General features: G+C 44.9%; 1 protein-coding gene across 1 annotated transcript; it reads right to left on the bottom strand.

Annotated features, from left to right (window-relative positions):
- Window positions 1-2,606: 2,606 nt before the first annotated feature.
- On the bottom strand, window positions 2,607-3,431 carry Lrrc10 (leucine rich repeat containing 10). The gene has a single exon (XM_038314370.1). The coding sequence runs from the start codon at window positions 3,429-3,431 to the stop codon at window positions 2,607-2,609; it is 825 nt and encodes a 274-aa protein (XP_038170298.1).
- Between the last annotated feature and the right edge of the window lie 11,893 nt (window positions 3,432-15,324).

Raw genomic sequence — 15,324 nt, 5'->3', positions numbered from 1 at the left:
CAGGGTGGCCAGTGCTTCTAACCACTGAACCATCTCTCCAGCCCCTTTTAATTTCTTTTTAAGGTCTATTTTTAATTGTGTGTGGGCATGTGTGTACTTGGGTGCAAGTGCTCATGGAGGCCAGAGGAGTTGGGTCCCCCTAGAACTGAAGTCACGGGTGGTTGACTTGGGTGCAGGGAACCAAACTTGGTCCCCTTAACCTTACTGACCCATTTTCTGTATATGTGCCTTGCTTCTTCCATGGCTATTCTAATGGGTTTGAGCAATACTTCCCTTTCCTATGACCTCAGCCGATGGATTCCAAACACCTTGCTGCTGCTGTTGGTAGTGTCTGGATTCCTGCGGCCTTTTGTTCTTTATTCTCTTCAGTCATACTCTTGTTAAAACCTCCAGCGCCATCCGTGGTGAATACAGCATTTACATTCTCTTCCTAAATTTCCATTGGTGCATTTTACACCTAGAAGTGGGAACTTGTGTAGATCACAGTTAACTATAGAACTTTAAAGTTCCTAGCACGGACAAGGAAGGCGAACAACTTAAAGTCGTGATTTTATTAATTTTTGCTGAGGCAGAAGCTGTGGAGGAGCACTGCGGACTGGCTTTCTTCTCAGGACTGCTTTTGCTTTCTTACGGCACCCAGGACCACCAGCCCACGGTGGCACCTTCCCCAGTGAGCTGGCTCCTCCCCCATCAACTGTGAATCAAGAAAATGCCCCATAAGCTTGCTACATGCCGATTTGGTGGGGCATTTTCTATGCTGAAGGGTCCCTCTTCCCAGATGACTAGCTCGTGTCACGTTGGCAGGAATCTAGCCAGCACTGGTTGGCACCACAAGTTCTGGAGGAGTGAGGACAGGCGAGTCAGTAGTTAGGAGCTTGTCTAGCTTCATCCCCGTTTAGGGGATGATCTGTAAGAGATTTCCCCAGGCCTTGGGGTGTCCTGACTTAAAAATCTAGGGGTGAAATAGTTAATATTTGGTGCTTCAGCCATTCTTCCTGATTTTGCTGATCTTAGCATCTCCTAGACCCTCAAAAGAGTTAAAAAAGAAATGTAACTACCATATAAAAGTGACGGAAAACCTACAGTGCAAACATTTGTAGGCAGCAAAATCTGCCATAATTGACAAACTTATGTTTGTTGCAAGCTTCCTGATTTAGAAGAAAACCATTTGGCTGCAATCCAAATGTTGGTAATTTAACATTGGATGCAGTACAGTTACTGAGAATTCGGGTCAGTTAGCTTCAACTCAAGCCTACAGCTTACGCTGGAGAAAATAGGCCTGTCCGTCTCCAGAGCAAAGACTGGTCAAAAAGCAATCTGTAAAGTGCTATAGCAGAGGCTTGGAAGGCAAATTCTTGTTTGCAAATTGTGTTTAGCATCAGCTGAGTATATGGCTTCAATCACCCTGAATAAGAATCGACTATAGAAAACAAGTATAAATGTACATATTTAATGATTGAAGGCATCTTTGGTGGTCTGATCACTGGGCTGCAGGTGTACTGCATGGGGAGGTGGTGACAGGGACCTCTGATTTAAGCAGCAGTGTGGCTGGAAGGATTCTGTCATTTCAGAACCATGCTTGTGAAGGTCATACCCTCATAGCTCTAAAAGTTCAATATATGTGGTTTGTCCAGGTAGGATGACAATTTGTGTCCTTGTGTTTCGGAAAGGTTATTAGATCATCCATGGACAGCCATTTAGAATTTGTGTATTTGTAATAAAGTCTCAATTTACATACTTCCATAAATAATGCCCCAAATACCTAGGTTTGTAGACTGTCAAAAGACCCTAGGAGCAAAAACCCAAACAAATTGTGATCAAAGGCCAGGATGTCTGCACATAAGAGACTTTCGATTGACCTTCTCCAAGTCAAACTTCAAGTGCTTGTTTCAATTAGACTTTTACATTCTGCATAGTATGGCTCTCTGGAAGCATGGCTTTGCTCCGGAAGATAGCCTGGACTCTGCCGGAATCACACGGCTGCACTAGGAATAAAGGTTTGACTTTCCAGATGACAGTAAACTGAGCAGACCTTAGGTCAGACCTTATAGAGGAAATGAGTGGAACCGGCCAAGATGGGAGAGGCCTCAGGCTCTCTGTTGTCTCTCCAGTAGGTGCTGGAAAAGTGAGGTCTTTGTAACAACAGCTTTCTTTGAATCAAGACTGACAAGGTAGAGGTGTTCTTTTCAGGAGCCAAATTAATAACAGTATATTGACACTATTCATGGTAAAGAAATAGATACGCGGGAGGGGCTAGAGACAGACCACCTGAGCATTCTGATAGTTTTTGTTTATTTTAACAAATACCATGCTTGAAGCACTCACCAACCTCATGGCCAGCCATTAATGTAGAGTGGAAGAAGCCCAAGGCCCTGGCCCGTCTTGTTCTTCAGTGTTTCAAAGAAGCTTGTTTGAAGAAGCTGCTTCAGAGTGGCAATCACTGGGTTCCAGGCCCTGCAGTCCACACCTCCCTCTAGGAAGAGGTGCAGTGGACCAGAAATGGTTTTTTTTTAGTATTCCTTTACATGAGATGATCCGGGACTTCTTCCATTCTAATAAGAAGTCTTCAGTTGGGCCATCGTTAACTGGCTTACATCTGAGGCTATTCAGGAGCTGGGAGGAAGAAGGGGAGCGGATGGCTCTTGACTCTCTTCCTGGGCCAGTGCATGTCGCCTAGCTTTTCTGGGCTGAGGCTCTGGCGTCTCATCTGCCCATCTTCCAACACGGCGCACCCCTTTGCCCACCTTGGGGGCATTTCTGCAAGGATTGTGGTCATAGATGACCAGTTTCAGATTAGTCAAGTGGGCCAGGCTGGGGAAGTAGCGGATACCGTTTCGGTCCACGTCGATCACCTCCAGGAAGGGCATGCGAAGCAGCACAGGGGGGAAGTCAGCGAGCTGGTTGCCTGAGAGCCAGATGGTCCTGAGCTCTCGTAGGCGCCGGAGCTGGCCGGGCAGCAGTCTTAGGGCGTTGGACCCCGCATGCAGGGTCCTAAGGAGGCTCAGCTCACACACCACATCGGGCAGCTGGGTGAGGCAGTTGGCCTCAAGCCACAGGGTACGGAGGTTCTGGAGCAGGCTGAGCTCATCCGGAAGGTCACAGAGTTTGTTATTGCCCAGGTAGAGGATGCAGAGCTGTTTCAAGGTGCACACCACCTGGGGAAGGGCTTTGAAGTTGTTGAAATCCAAGGCCAGGATCTGCAGGTTCTGCAGCAGCGCTAGGTCTGGAGGCAGGCTGTGGAGGTGGTTGTCGCTCAGGTAAAGCTTTACCAGCTCGGTGAAGGAGCACACATGGAGTGGGAAGCGACGCAGCTGGCTCCCGCTCAGATCCACCATCCGGTCCAGCGGCATCTCCCGGAGGTCTCCCACTACGTAATTCTGGCAGCGGTCGGTGGGGATGAAGGCCACTAGGGCCCGGATGGTGTTCCCCATGTGGAGCCCGCCGCGGAGCCGCCAAGGAGTGGGACCGGCTCGGCTGACTGCATTGGATCCTTTGTACCCTCCCTTTATAACACAGAATTCTGTGACAAAAGCCAGTCACTTTGACAGTGAAAAGTGCTCCTGATAGCGACTTGAGTGTCTGGTGACAGGCCCAACAGACAGGCAAGGTCTGGGAAGCCATATCCAACTCGCATATTTGCCTTTAATCACTTAAGCCCTTTGTCTACTCTTTCTTGATTATTTTTCCTAATGGTAAAATTACTACGACAAAGGTGGAGACGTAGAAAATGAAAAATACCCATATTTCCACTATGTAGATACAACTACAAATATTTGAACATACAGTCCTCTCTCCTTTTTGCTATAAATGATTTGTTTTTTTAATTACACATGAATAAAAAATAATCACATCCTGGAGTAGTTTAGACTTGCAGGTATAAAGTATACAATGATTTTAAATATTTGCGTAGTACTCATGTGTATACAGTGAGCTAAACTGTTCTTTACACTGGGGCAACGGGTGACTTATAACGTGTGGCTATTATAAACGCCCCTGCAAATACAGAGGAGAGAGCGGCAGGCTTGGGAGATAGCTCACCTATCTTGGCAGAGAGCTTACCCAACACGACCAAGGCCCTGTTTCCATCCTGAGGATAACCAAAAGCAACAACGCACCACTAGATTTTCTAGGACACGTCCTTGAAGGCGTTGAGTCAAAGGTCTCCATCCTGGAGAGATTTTCTCCCTGTCGCCAACAAATCCAAATCAGGTCACATAATCAGAAGCAATGGCTTTCGGTTTGTAGTTTCTTGTTTCTGTAGTCATTCCTACCGGTTAACATCTTTCCACACTTTAAAAAGGCACCCGTGAGCCAGGCATGGCGGTGCACACCTTTAATGCCAGCTTGATTTACAGAGTGAGTTCCAGCAAGGGCCACACATAGGAACCCTGTTTTGGCTCCTCCCATCACCCCCCCCAAAAAGGCACGTTTGAGTTGGGAGTATAACCAGCCCAGTGTTAGAATGCTTGCCTAGCGGAAGTGAGGCCCTGGGATCTGTCTCCAGGGCTGCCAAAACAAACACAAAAAGAATTCCTTTTGACAAAGAACAAGAAGGCAAGGAGGAGGCAGACTAACCTTTTAAAGCATAGATTAATTAGAATATAGCCTTAGAGCCCGGGGATGCATGCCTTCAACCCCAGTACTCTGGAGGCAGAGGCGGGTTGATGCTAGCCTGGTCTACAGAGCGAGTTCCAGGACAGTTTCCAAAGCTACACAGAGAAACCGTCTCAAAAATAAAAAAAAAAAACAAAACAAAAACCAACACACAAACACACACACACACACACAGAGAGAGAGAGAGAGAGAGAGGGAGAGGGAGAGGGAGAGAGAGAGAGAGGAAGAGAGAGAGAGAGAGAGGGAGAGGGAGAGAGGGAGAGAGAAAGAGAGAGAGAGAGAGAGAGAGAGAGAGAGAGAGAGAGAGAGAGAGAGAGAGAATATAACCTTAGGGTGCAATGTGCCAGATGCCTTTAAATGTCCATCAAAGCTCTGTGCTTCTCTGCTGTAGTAGTGTCCTGTTTAAAAAAAAGCACTGAAGACCCAGAACATTCCAAGGACTGTTCAAGAATGAAGTTGTAGTAGTTTGGTTTGTTTTTGTTTTCGTGAGACTGAGTTTCTCCGTGTTGTGTAGCCCTGGCTGTCCTGGATCTCATGCTTTAGACCAGGCTGGTCTTGAACTCCCAGAGCTCTGCCTGCCTCTGTCTGTTGAGTGCTGGGATTAAAGGCGTGCACCACCATCACCCAGCTGGGTGTGGTACTTTGTAATTGGCCCCTGTAAACTCATAGAGAGTGGCACTATTAGGAGGTGTGGCTCGGTTGGAGGAAGTACGTCACCGCCGGCTTCGAAGTCTCCTATGCTCAAGCTACGTCAAACTCAGTTGCATCTCGTTGCCTGTGTGCCAAGATGTAGGACTCTCATCTCCTTCTCCAGCACTGTCTGCCTGCATGCCCCCATCTGCTGTTATGATGATAATGGACTAAACCTCCAAACGGTAAGCCAGCCCAATTAAAAGTTTTTCTTTATAAGAATTATCATGGTCATGGTGTCTCTTCACAAGCAATAGAAACCTTAACTAAGACAGAAATTGGTACCAGGGCCTGGGGGATTTCTGTGATAGGCCTGATCATGTTTTTGTTTGGAATATGAACTAACATGAACTAGAACGGTAACCGGACCCTTTTAAGTGCTGCTTAGTGGGACATACTAGGAGGAGCATGGGGGACAGTGGTGCTGAGTGTGGTTTGTTGAACTGTGGGGGGCCTGGCTCAAGAGGTTTTGGAGGAGAAGAATTTTAATATGTTGCCTAGAGAGCATGCTTGTGGTATTTTGATCATTCCTGTGGTATTTTGATACTGGCATTGAATTGGTGAGGAATGTGGCTGCCTTTGGCCTTTGTCTGAAAAGTCTGCCTACAGATAAACTGAAGAGTTTTGGATTACTTCTGCTGGCAGAGGAAATCTTAAAACAGCCTGGTATAGACTCTGCCCTGTGGTTATTAGCGTTAGCTCGATTAAAGATCTGTAATGAAAAGGAGCATGCTGATCAAGTGAAATATAAAATGTATGGGCTGGAGAGATGGCTCAGAGGTTAAGAGCATTGCCTGCTCTTCCAAAGGTCCTGAGTTCAATTCCCAGCAACCACATGGTGGCTCACAACCATCTGTAATGGGGTCTGGTGCCCTCTTCTGGCCTGCAGGCATACACACAGACAGAATATTGTATACATAATAAATAAATAAATAAATAAAATTAAAAAAAGAAATATAAAATGCACAATTTGGGGAGAATAAGGGTTTATTTGACCTCTACTTCTATCTTGCTCTTTGCTATTGGAGAAAATGGGGGGCAGGATCCTCGAGGCAGGAGTTGATGCAGAGGCTACAGAGAGGAGCAGATTACTGGCTTGCTCAGCCTGCTTTCTTATAGAACCCAGGACAACCAGCAGCCCAGGGATGGTACCATCCACCATGGGCTGGGCCCTCCCCCATTGACCACTAATTGAGACAATGTCTTAAAGCTGAATCTCATGGAGACATTTTCTCAACTAATGCTCTTTCCTTTCTGATGAGTGTAGCATGTGTCAAGTTGATGCACTAAACAGAGGGCCCTCAAGTTCTGACCACTGGGGGCTGGAGAGATGGCCCAAAGGTTAAGAGCACTTGCTACCCTTTCAGAGGGGCCCCTGTTCCGTGCCAGTCCTCATATCTGAAGGCTCCAGTTCCCTTAAAACTCCAGCTCTGGGGGTTCCAGCACACTCTTGACCTCTGTGGGAGCCTACACACCTATGTGTATACGTGACCTCATGCACACATACACACACAAAAGATTAAGAAACACGTATGAAATTAAAAACAAAAATCCTGTCTACTGAAAATAGAGGCAAAAGTGTTTAATGTCTCCCTGACATGGCTCTTGGTGGCTAAACAGTAAACAGGCTCTTCACCCTCCTTCAAACTCTTCCGCATCCACTGGCCCCATGTTGTCACCTGGGGTGACTTTGGAAGCCAGCAAGTATGTGGAAATCGCATGTTAAAGCTGGCAGCACTTTGGGTCATTCTGGCTTCCTGGATAAATTCTGGGAACAGAACGGTTCCCTCCCCGGAACCCTGTGCCTCACTCAACAACCCACTGAATCTGGGTGAGTGGAAAGCAAATTAATCACACCATTGAGATCTCACCCATTGTATTACCTCGTTATATTATAGGTAAAGAAATAAATCTATATAAATTAATCACACCATTGAGATCTCACCCATTGTATTACCTCGTTATATTATAGGTAAAGAAATAAATCTATATAAATTAATCACACCATTGAGATCTCACCCATTGTATTACCTCGTTATATTATAGGTAAAGAAATAAATCTATATAAATTAATCACACCGTTGAGATCTCACCCATTATATTACCTCGTTATATTATAGGTAAAGAAATAAATCTATATAAATTAATCACACCGTTGAGATCTCACCCATTGTATTACCTCGTTATATTATAGGTAAAGAAATAAATCTATATAAATTAATCACACCGTTGAGATCTCACCCATTGTATTACCTCGTTATATTATAGGTAAAGAAATAAATCTATATAAATTGATCACACCGTTGAGATCTCACCCATTGTATTACCTCGTTATATTATAGGTAAAGAAATAAATCTATATAAATTGATCACACCGTTGAGATCTCACCCATTGTATTACCTCGTTATATTATAGGTAAAGAAATAAATCTATATAAATTGATCACACCGTTGAGATCTCACCCATTGTATTACCTCGTTATATTATAGGTAAAGAAATAAATCTATACAAATTAATCACACCATTGAGATCTCACCCATTGTATTACCTCGTTATATTATAGGTAAAGAAATAAATCTATATAAATTAATCACACCGTTGAGATCTCACCCATTGTATTACCTCGTTATATTATAGGTAAAGAAATAAATCTATATAAATTGATTTGAAAAGATACTTAGGAGAAGTTGGGAAGAAAGCAAGCTAGGATCAGAAGAATTTTTGTGATTTCCAACTATGAAAAATATGCATGCATCCTTGTGTGAGTAAATATTTCTGTTAAGTAACAGTGATTGTTAATACGAAATCTTCCTGGAGATTTAGGATGACATAGGGACATTAACTTTTCCATTTACACCCTTTTGTGCTTTTTTTTTTAAGGGCATATATTGAAATTAGAACTTGGTTGGGCATGATTACACCTGCAATCCTGGCACTTGGGAGGTAGAGGCAGAAGAACTTCTGCAGACTTAAGGCCAGCCCAGACAGCCAGTTTGGTGTACAGAGTGAGATCCCATCTAAAATAACAATAAAAAATAATGAAAATAATAATACGTAAAACTAATCCAGGAAACAAAGAATCCAGCCCACCAGTTTGCTTGCTGTTCAGAAAGAGCAGCGGGGCTGGTGGGCGGGCCTTGATCTCACACCCGTGACCCCTGACCCTCCTCCGACACCTTCCCTGTAACTGAGCCTCAGAGCCACGGGCAGGAGCATCCGGGCCTGTGTTCTACAGGGCGGCGTGGGGACCCTGTCACCAGACATTTCCTACGCGCAGGATTATAACCAAAGCCGGTGGTCTGGGCCTTGCCAGCCTTTGAAAGTCAAGGGCTCTTATCTTGAGCCCTCCCCTTGCTTTGCGTCTTTTGCTATTATAGCACGTCATCTCTTGACAAGCGCTGCCCTCGGCCTCTATATTTAGCCTAGCCAGTGGTGACCACAAATGGTCATGAGGCAGCTTCCCCGTGGTCCCCAGAAGTGATAACAATAGAAATATGGCTACTGGCTGGTTTACTGAGCATCTACTAGGTGCTGAGCACGGTGCCAGGTGCTTAAGAATAGCAGATAAAATTCCTACACAGGATAAGTGCTTACTCCACTTCTAGGTGGAACACGGGGCTTTGTAATGACATCATATACTGACTGACCACTTGCGCTCTGACACAGGGAACCTGGGGGCAAACAATGGGGCCCCTATCTCACAGAGGGCACCATTTCACGCTGACAGGGAATCTACCCCGGAGGGACAAGTGGAGGGCTTTCCTTGGAGTTTTTGTTCCGATACACAGGGCTTCTGTTCCGCACATTTAACACCAGCCCCGAGTCAAGGTGGGTGGCTCAGCATAAGTCCCCGGCTTTGCAAGTAGCCGGACTACTGGCGTGTGTCTCTCACACGTGGTACTGGCTGCTGCCCTGGCCCTCGGCTCTCTTTTGCAGAACAGTCTTTGTTTTGGCTTTACCCTGCTTGTCTACATCACTAGCAGCTGAATCCAAGACCCTGAAAGAGAATTCGTTGGTCCTTGTCCCGCCCCAGCTGAAGAGAGAGGCTGGAGCTGAGTTTTCAGATTCAATCACAGGGAGTGGATGTTTTCCAGCCCCATGATTCGATTCATGAAGTGAGGAATTCCCAAAATATGAGTTGTGTGCTGACAGCCAGAAAGATCTACATGTGCCCTCCAGGTCTGGCCTGGGGTCCCCGTCCTCCTCCCACGACTGTCGGATCCTGGACAGAGATTTTTCTGCCCTTATCTATGGGATTACTGTGAACAGTTTACTAAAGCATACTTAAGATGAAATGTGTGCTGTTTCCCAGAGCTGGGACACGACTGGCTTTCTAAACAGTCTTGCCGCGTGAAGAGGTCTTAAATGGGAGGTTTATGAGGTTAAGACTCCAAAAGAATCCAGTCACTTTCAGTGCGATAACTGTATTAGCAGTTAGAAGAATGACTCACACGGGAAAAATGTGTGTCCCTTTAAATGTCACCAATAAACACTGAAATAAAAGCTTTCCATCTGGGGCTGGAGAGATGGCTCAGTGGTTAAGAGCACTGGCTGCTCTTCCAGAGGTCCTGAGTTCAATTCCCAGCATACATGGTGGCTCTGTAATGAGATCTGGCCTACAGACATACATGCAGACAGAACATTATATACATAATAAATAAATCTTTAAAAAAAAGCTATCCATCCAAACAGAGCTCTTGCTGGATTGGCATTTGATTAGTTTGGTTCTATGATTCCCCACCCATCCACCCTTGATTTTCTGAGAGGGTTTCTCTGAGTTCTGGCTGTCCTGGAACTCACCCTGTAGACCAGGCTGGCTGGGCCTCGAACTCACAAAGATCCTCCTGCCTGTACCTCCCCAGTGCTGGGGTTAAAGGTGTGCACCACCACTGCCCAACTGATTCTATGTTTTTAGAAGTATTTTTTAAAAAGACTTTTTATGTTTTTACTGTATTCTGCAAGTTAGATTTTGATGCGTTCAGAGGGATATTACCATTCTCTGCTCACAAGGTGGCAGTAGAATTTAGTCTTGAGAGCAAAGACAGCTACTACTAAATAAATGACTTATGATGAATCTGGGTATTGCCGTGTAGCTTTGGGAGCTACGGCTTTGAGCCATCTGATGTACTAGGTACTAGGGTCCTCTGAAAGAGCCACGAGTGCCTGTCGCTGATGAGCGACAGTCTCATGCCATTAACTAGCGGCAACTTATTCCTCTAACAGACAGTTGGTAACATTTGAATACTTTTGTTTGTTTGGCTGGTTTTGATACAGGGTCACGAGTGCTATACAGGTTGGAGCAAAATATCCAGGTTCAATTGTTCCTTGTATGGTCAGCCTCCCAAGTAGAGAAGACAGTGTTGGTTGCCACTGACACTGGTATTTACTGGGGAGGGCCAGGGATGCTACTGAAGATTCCACAGTGTGCACTACAAACCCTGCCCTGAGCTAAGAATTAGGGAGCCCTAGTGTTTCTTGTTCTCAGGTTGAGCACCCTTCGCTGTCTGTGCCAGTGTGAGCCAGTCCTCTTCCTGGGGACTGGATCCCTGGATCACCAAGCAGATTAAACAGCCAGGATCTTGTATTCTTCCGTGGGACAAATTGTTAATAATCTCAGGGAAGGTTTTCTTTAAATTTCATTCAGTGATTGGAATGGTGTTGAAATGCTCCTCATACAACCAGCCTTGTAAGAATTTCTGGGCTAACGAAATGGCTCCGTGGATAAAGTTGTCTGCTGCACAAGCCTGGGTTCAGTCTCTGGAGCCCAGGTCAAGACACAGGAGAGAACCAACTCCACAGAGTTGTTCTTTGATTTCCACATGTGTGCCATGGAGCTTCATGACTACCCCACACCTAGAGTATATTGATAATCGTGATGACGATGATGATGATGATGATGATAAAAAGAAGAGAAGCAATATCCACACAATTTCCTTTGTTGCAATTGATTGTACTTGTGCAAGCATTTGCTCCCAGCTAACTAGCACTCGGTAGCTACAGATGGAGGTGGAAGATCTGGAGATCAAGGCCAGCTTGGGCCAGCTTGTCTTAAAGCACCACACAAATTTTTTCAAAAGAATTTCCTTTGACAGTCTTGCTGTTTCTAAAGCTTCCTCATAAGTGATGGGTTGATGGCTTCATATGGTGAAGGAAGCTTTGTGTTCTGTGAAATTTGAATTGACTGTGTGTCTTACAAAGTGTCTCTCGTCTCTGTCTCATGAAGTCTCCTTCTCTATTTCCCCCCACAGAATTTATTTACTACGACTTATATCTAGAAGGCATTATTACATTTTGCTCTGGAGAATGAACTCAGGGTCTTGGACATCTTAGTAAGCGCTTTACCACTGACCTAACTTTTGTGAAGCAGGGACCCTGGAAGGGTTCATGGAATCTTTCCAGCTGCAGATATCCTCGCTCAGCGCTTTTGCTTAGGAAATGCATTATGTAGCAGGAAGACAAGGGAACAATTGTGTGACTGTTATGAGTAGATTATAAGGCATCTGGGTGCATCTGGCTTGCAAAACCACAGATGAATGTGGACCCTTCAGAGTCTCAGTGTAAGGTAGCTGCTTCCCTCTTTGGGGGCCTTTTCATTTGTCTGTTGGGGAGGAGAGACTTGCCATCAGTTCAGTATTCCTCCACTTTAGGAGTCTGCTGGTTCGAGTCCTTGCTAAATGCTGCCCACTTGAACTGCCACCTAGGTGTGGAGTAGTATAGTTGAAAGGGTCCTGGACTTGGACTCTGAAGATCTCTTTGAACTCTTTAAATTGGAGCATTTCCTTTTCTATCTTCCTGTGATGCCTTTCTCCTATCTGGAGAGAAGAGGGTTGGATCTTGTGTCCCTAGCAATCATATGAAGCTTGGAAGTGTGAACCTCAGAGTTAACAAATGCCAGGCAAATTTTACTTGCAAATGTAAGGCCATGCTGGATAGTTTTACGTCAGCTTAACCCAGCTGGGGTCATTGGAAAGGAGGGAGCCCCAGTTGAGAAAATACCTCCATAGATGGGCTGTAGGCAAGCTTGGAAAATGTTTTCTTAATTGCTATCAACAAAGGCCCAGTCTATTGTGTGTGGGGCCACCCATGGACCGGTGGTGCTGGGTTCTTTAAGAAAACAGGCTGAGCAAGCCAGAGGAAGCAAGCCAGTAAGCAGCTCCCCTCCATGGCCTCTGCATCAGCTCCTGCCTCCAGGTTCCTACCCTGCTTGAGTTCCTGTCCTGACTTCCCTCAGTGATGAACAATGATTTAGAAGCCTAAGTCAAATGAACCTTTTCCTCCCCAAGTGGCTTTGGTCATGGGGTTGCATCAGCGCAGTGGTAATTCTGGAAGTCTAAGCTTACAGTAAGTGTGGAAGATGGCTTGAAGAACAAGCTTGAGAAATACACTGTTGTTTGGATTTAATTCAGATTCTAGACCCTAAAGTTAAAATCAACAAAGTCCCAACCCACTTTGGTTTTGCATACCTCCCCGCCACAAGACATTTAGAGGGACCAACATGACAAACAGAAAGGGACTGCGTGGGCTCCGTGCTCACAAATACTTGAGTTTTAACATCAACTCTGTTCTTGATTAGGACCGGGGAACATCTCATAACTTCGGTTTCCTTATCTGCCAAATTGGGCTTGGCCTGAGGTCATGAAGATAGTGGGTTCAAAGTATCTCACACACGGAAGCTATTTTGTGTTATTCTCCTTTTATTATTAGTGTTATCATCAGATGTGGGGAAAGGATTATTCCAGGAAATTCTTGGATCCCAAATGGCTGGGTCTGAGCCAACTCCTGGGGTGGTGTCTCTCATTCCTACAGCCTCCTAGCTTCCAGATTGGTTTCATAAAATCCTAAAGCTTCTCTGGTCAATGCTATACCCTTTTGCTTCATTACCTGTTCCCTACAGCCTCTTCTGGTTATGATGTAAAAGTGCATGTTTTTCCTTTTAGTCTCTTGTAGCATTATTACTAAAAACCTGGGGACTGATATTGGGGTTCAACCTGAAGGTCAGAAAAACAAAACAACCAGTCACTGCCTCTTACCTCTACCTCAGACTGAAATGGCGATCCTGCCTCCAGGAATCTCAGAATAAGACTGTGAGAGCTGTCTCCTTCCATTTTATATTCTTCTCTAGTGCTGGGATTAAAGGCATGTACCACTACCAGTCAGTTTCTATGACAAACTAGAGTCGCTGCTGGGATTAAAGGTGTGTGTCACCACTGCCTGGTCTGTAAGGCTGATCAGTGTGGCTGTTTTGCTCTCCGATCTTCAGACAAATTTTACTTATTAAAATACAAATGAAATATCACTATAGTCTCTGGTGTAGTTTGTATTTGATGTGACCTCCCAGAGGCTCATCTGTTAGAGGTTTGGTCACCAGCCTGTGGTGCTATTGTGGTGATGTAGGATCTTTAGGGCCTGAGACCTACTGGGAAAGTTAGGTAATAGAGTACATGCTTTGGAAAAGACTATCTCCAGTCTCTAATCACTCTGTTTCTGGCTAGTCTTGCTTTTATTCACCATGGATATTGTTAGGATGTTTTTCTACACTGAAGGCCCAAAAGACATGGGACCAATATGTCACAGACTGAAACCTCTGAAACTCTGCTTAAATACACTTTTCTCCTTTAAACTGATTTTTCTTGAGTTGATTATCACAGCCACAATGTGGAGCCCCAAAAATGTGAGCCTATTTCCACCTTGACCAAAGGTCAGAGAGTTTCAACTTACCTCTATTCCTTCAAGGTTCTTGTGTTTCTACCTCAAAGAAAGGTCCCACCTAGATTCAGTTCAGAGAGTTCTGCTCTCTCAAGGTTATTGTTGAAAGGTGTGGCTAATATCCAGACCTTGTATTTCAGGAATAGAGAAGTAGATATGTTTCTACCTCAAACAAAAGTCTAAGGATTCAACTAAGGTTCCAGGTCCCTTAAGGAGATAACATTGGATTCCACTCAGGCAGTGTTTTGCTTACAGAATTTTTTAGTCTAGGGTGTGAGCGTGACTTGTTTTGTTCTAGTAACAGAATGTTTAACTATGAATGTAGGCTGTGACCTTCAACTGGTCTGTTCATTTCCTTGTATCATGTTAATGCATTTTTTTAAATCTTACTCCTACCTCTTGGGGTGGGGTTATTTTAACAATTGGAAATTAAACGTGGGTGATTTCAGTATTCACTGGAACTCCCTCCTGTTACTATTCTATCTTTTCTGTTTTATTCTTTTTGTGTCTTTGTATTCTTTACTTATATTTCTAATTCCCATGCCCCTACCCTGGCAAGTGGTATTTTTGTCGAGTCTGGTCCCCAACACCACAGAGAATTAACATGTTTTCCTATATCAATGTTTGCTTCTTTTATAGCAAAATTTGCTTTCTGTTGACTTTCAATGGTATTCTTAGAGAAGTTAGAAAGTTACTACTGTTTGAACTGTAAGTGTTATGGTTTAAGTAAAAACGGTGCTGATCCCCAAGTGGCTGCAGAGGGCAGCAGGTCCTGAGACCAAGGCAGGCCATGAAGGCAGAGATGCGCTATGCAGAGAAAGTGGGTATTTATTTAGTGGGTTATGGAAGGGAAGGGAAAGGGGAGAAGGGGGAAGAGCAGAGAGAGAGAGAGAGAGGCAGAGAAGTGGGGGAAGGGAAGAGGTGGGGAGAGGGGAGAGAGGCAGAAGCTGCCTTTGAGGGGGGGGGGGAAGGAAGAGAGTTCAGACCAGAGTGGACAGGGTAGGGAGTGGGTGGGGCTTGTCTCTTAAAGGGACAGGACAGACCATTATATTCCCATCTCTTTTTTTATAATGAAAAGGTGGGAGGTTAGGCACAACAGGTTAAAGGAATTGGGGTGATGGATTCTCCAGACTGTTTTCGCTTATTTGTGGGTGTCATCTTGGGGGTGAACCTGAGAAAACTGGGTGTTGGTCACATCTTGGCGTAGCTGGTCTCTTTGTTCCTGTCTGCGTTTGTGGTATATAAATGTCTGGTGTCTCTTATACCTGTTTAAGGTACTGGCAGAACAGAGGACAAAGTTAAGTTTAGGAAAA

Source organism: Arvicola amphibius, chromosome 17 (assembly GCF_903992535.2).
Source record: "Arvicola amphibius chromosome 17, mArvAmp1.2, whole genome shotgun sequence".
NCBI classification, from domain to species: Eukaryota; Metazoa; Chordata; class Mammalia; order Rodentia; family Cricetidae; genus Arvicola; species Arvicola amphibius.
The sequence above is the reverse complement of the archived record's forward strand: the minus strand, read 5'-3'. Positions and strand labels throughout refer to the sequence as shown.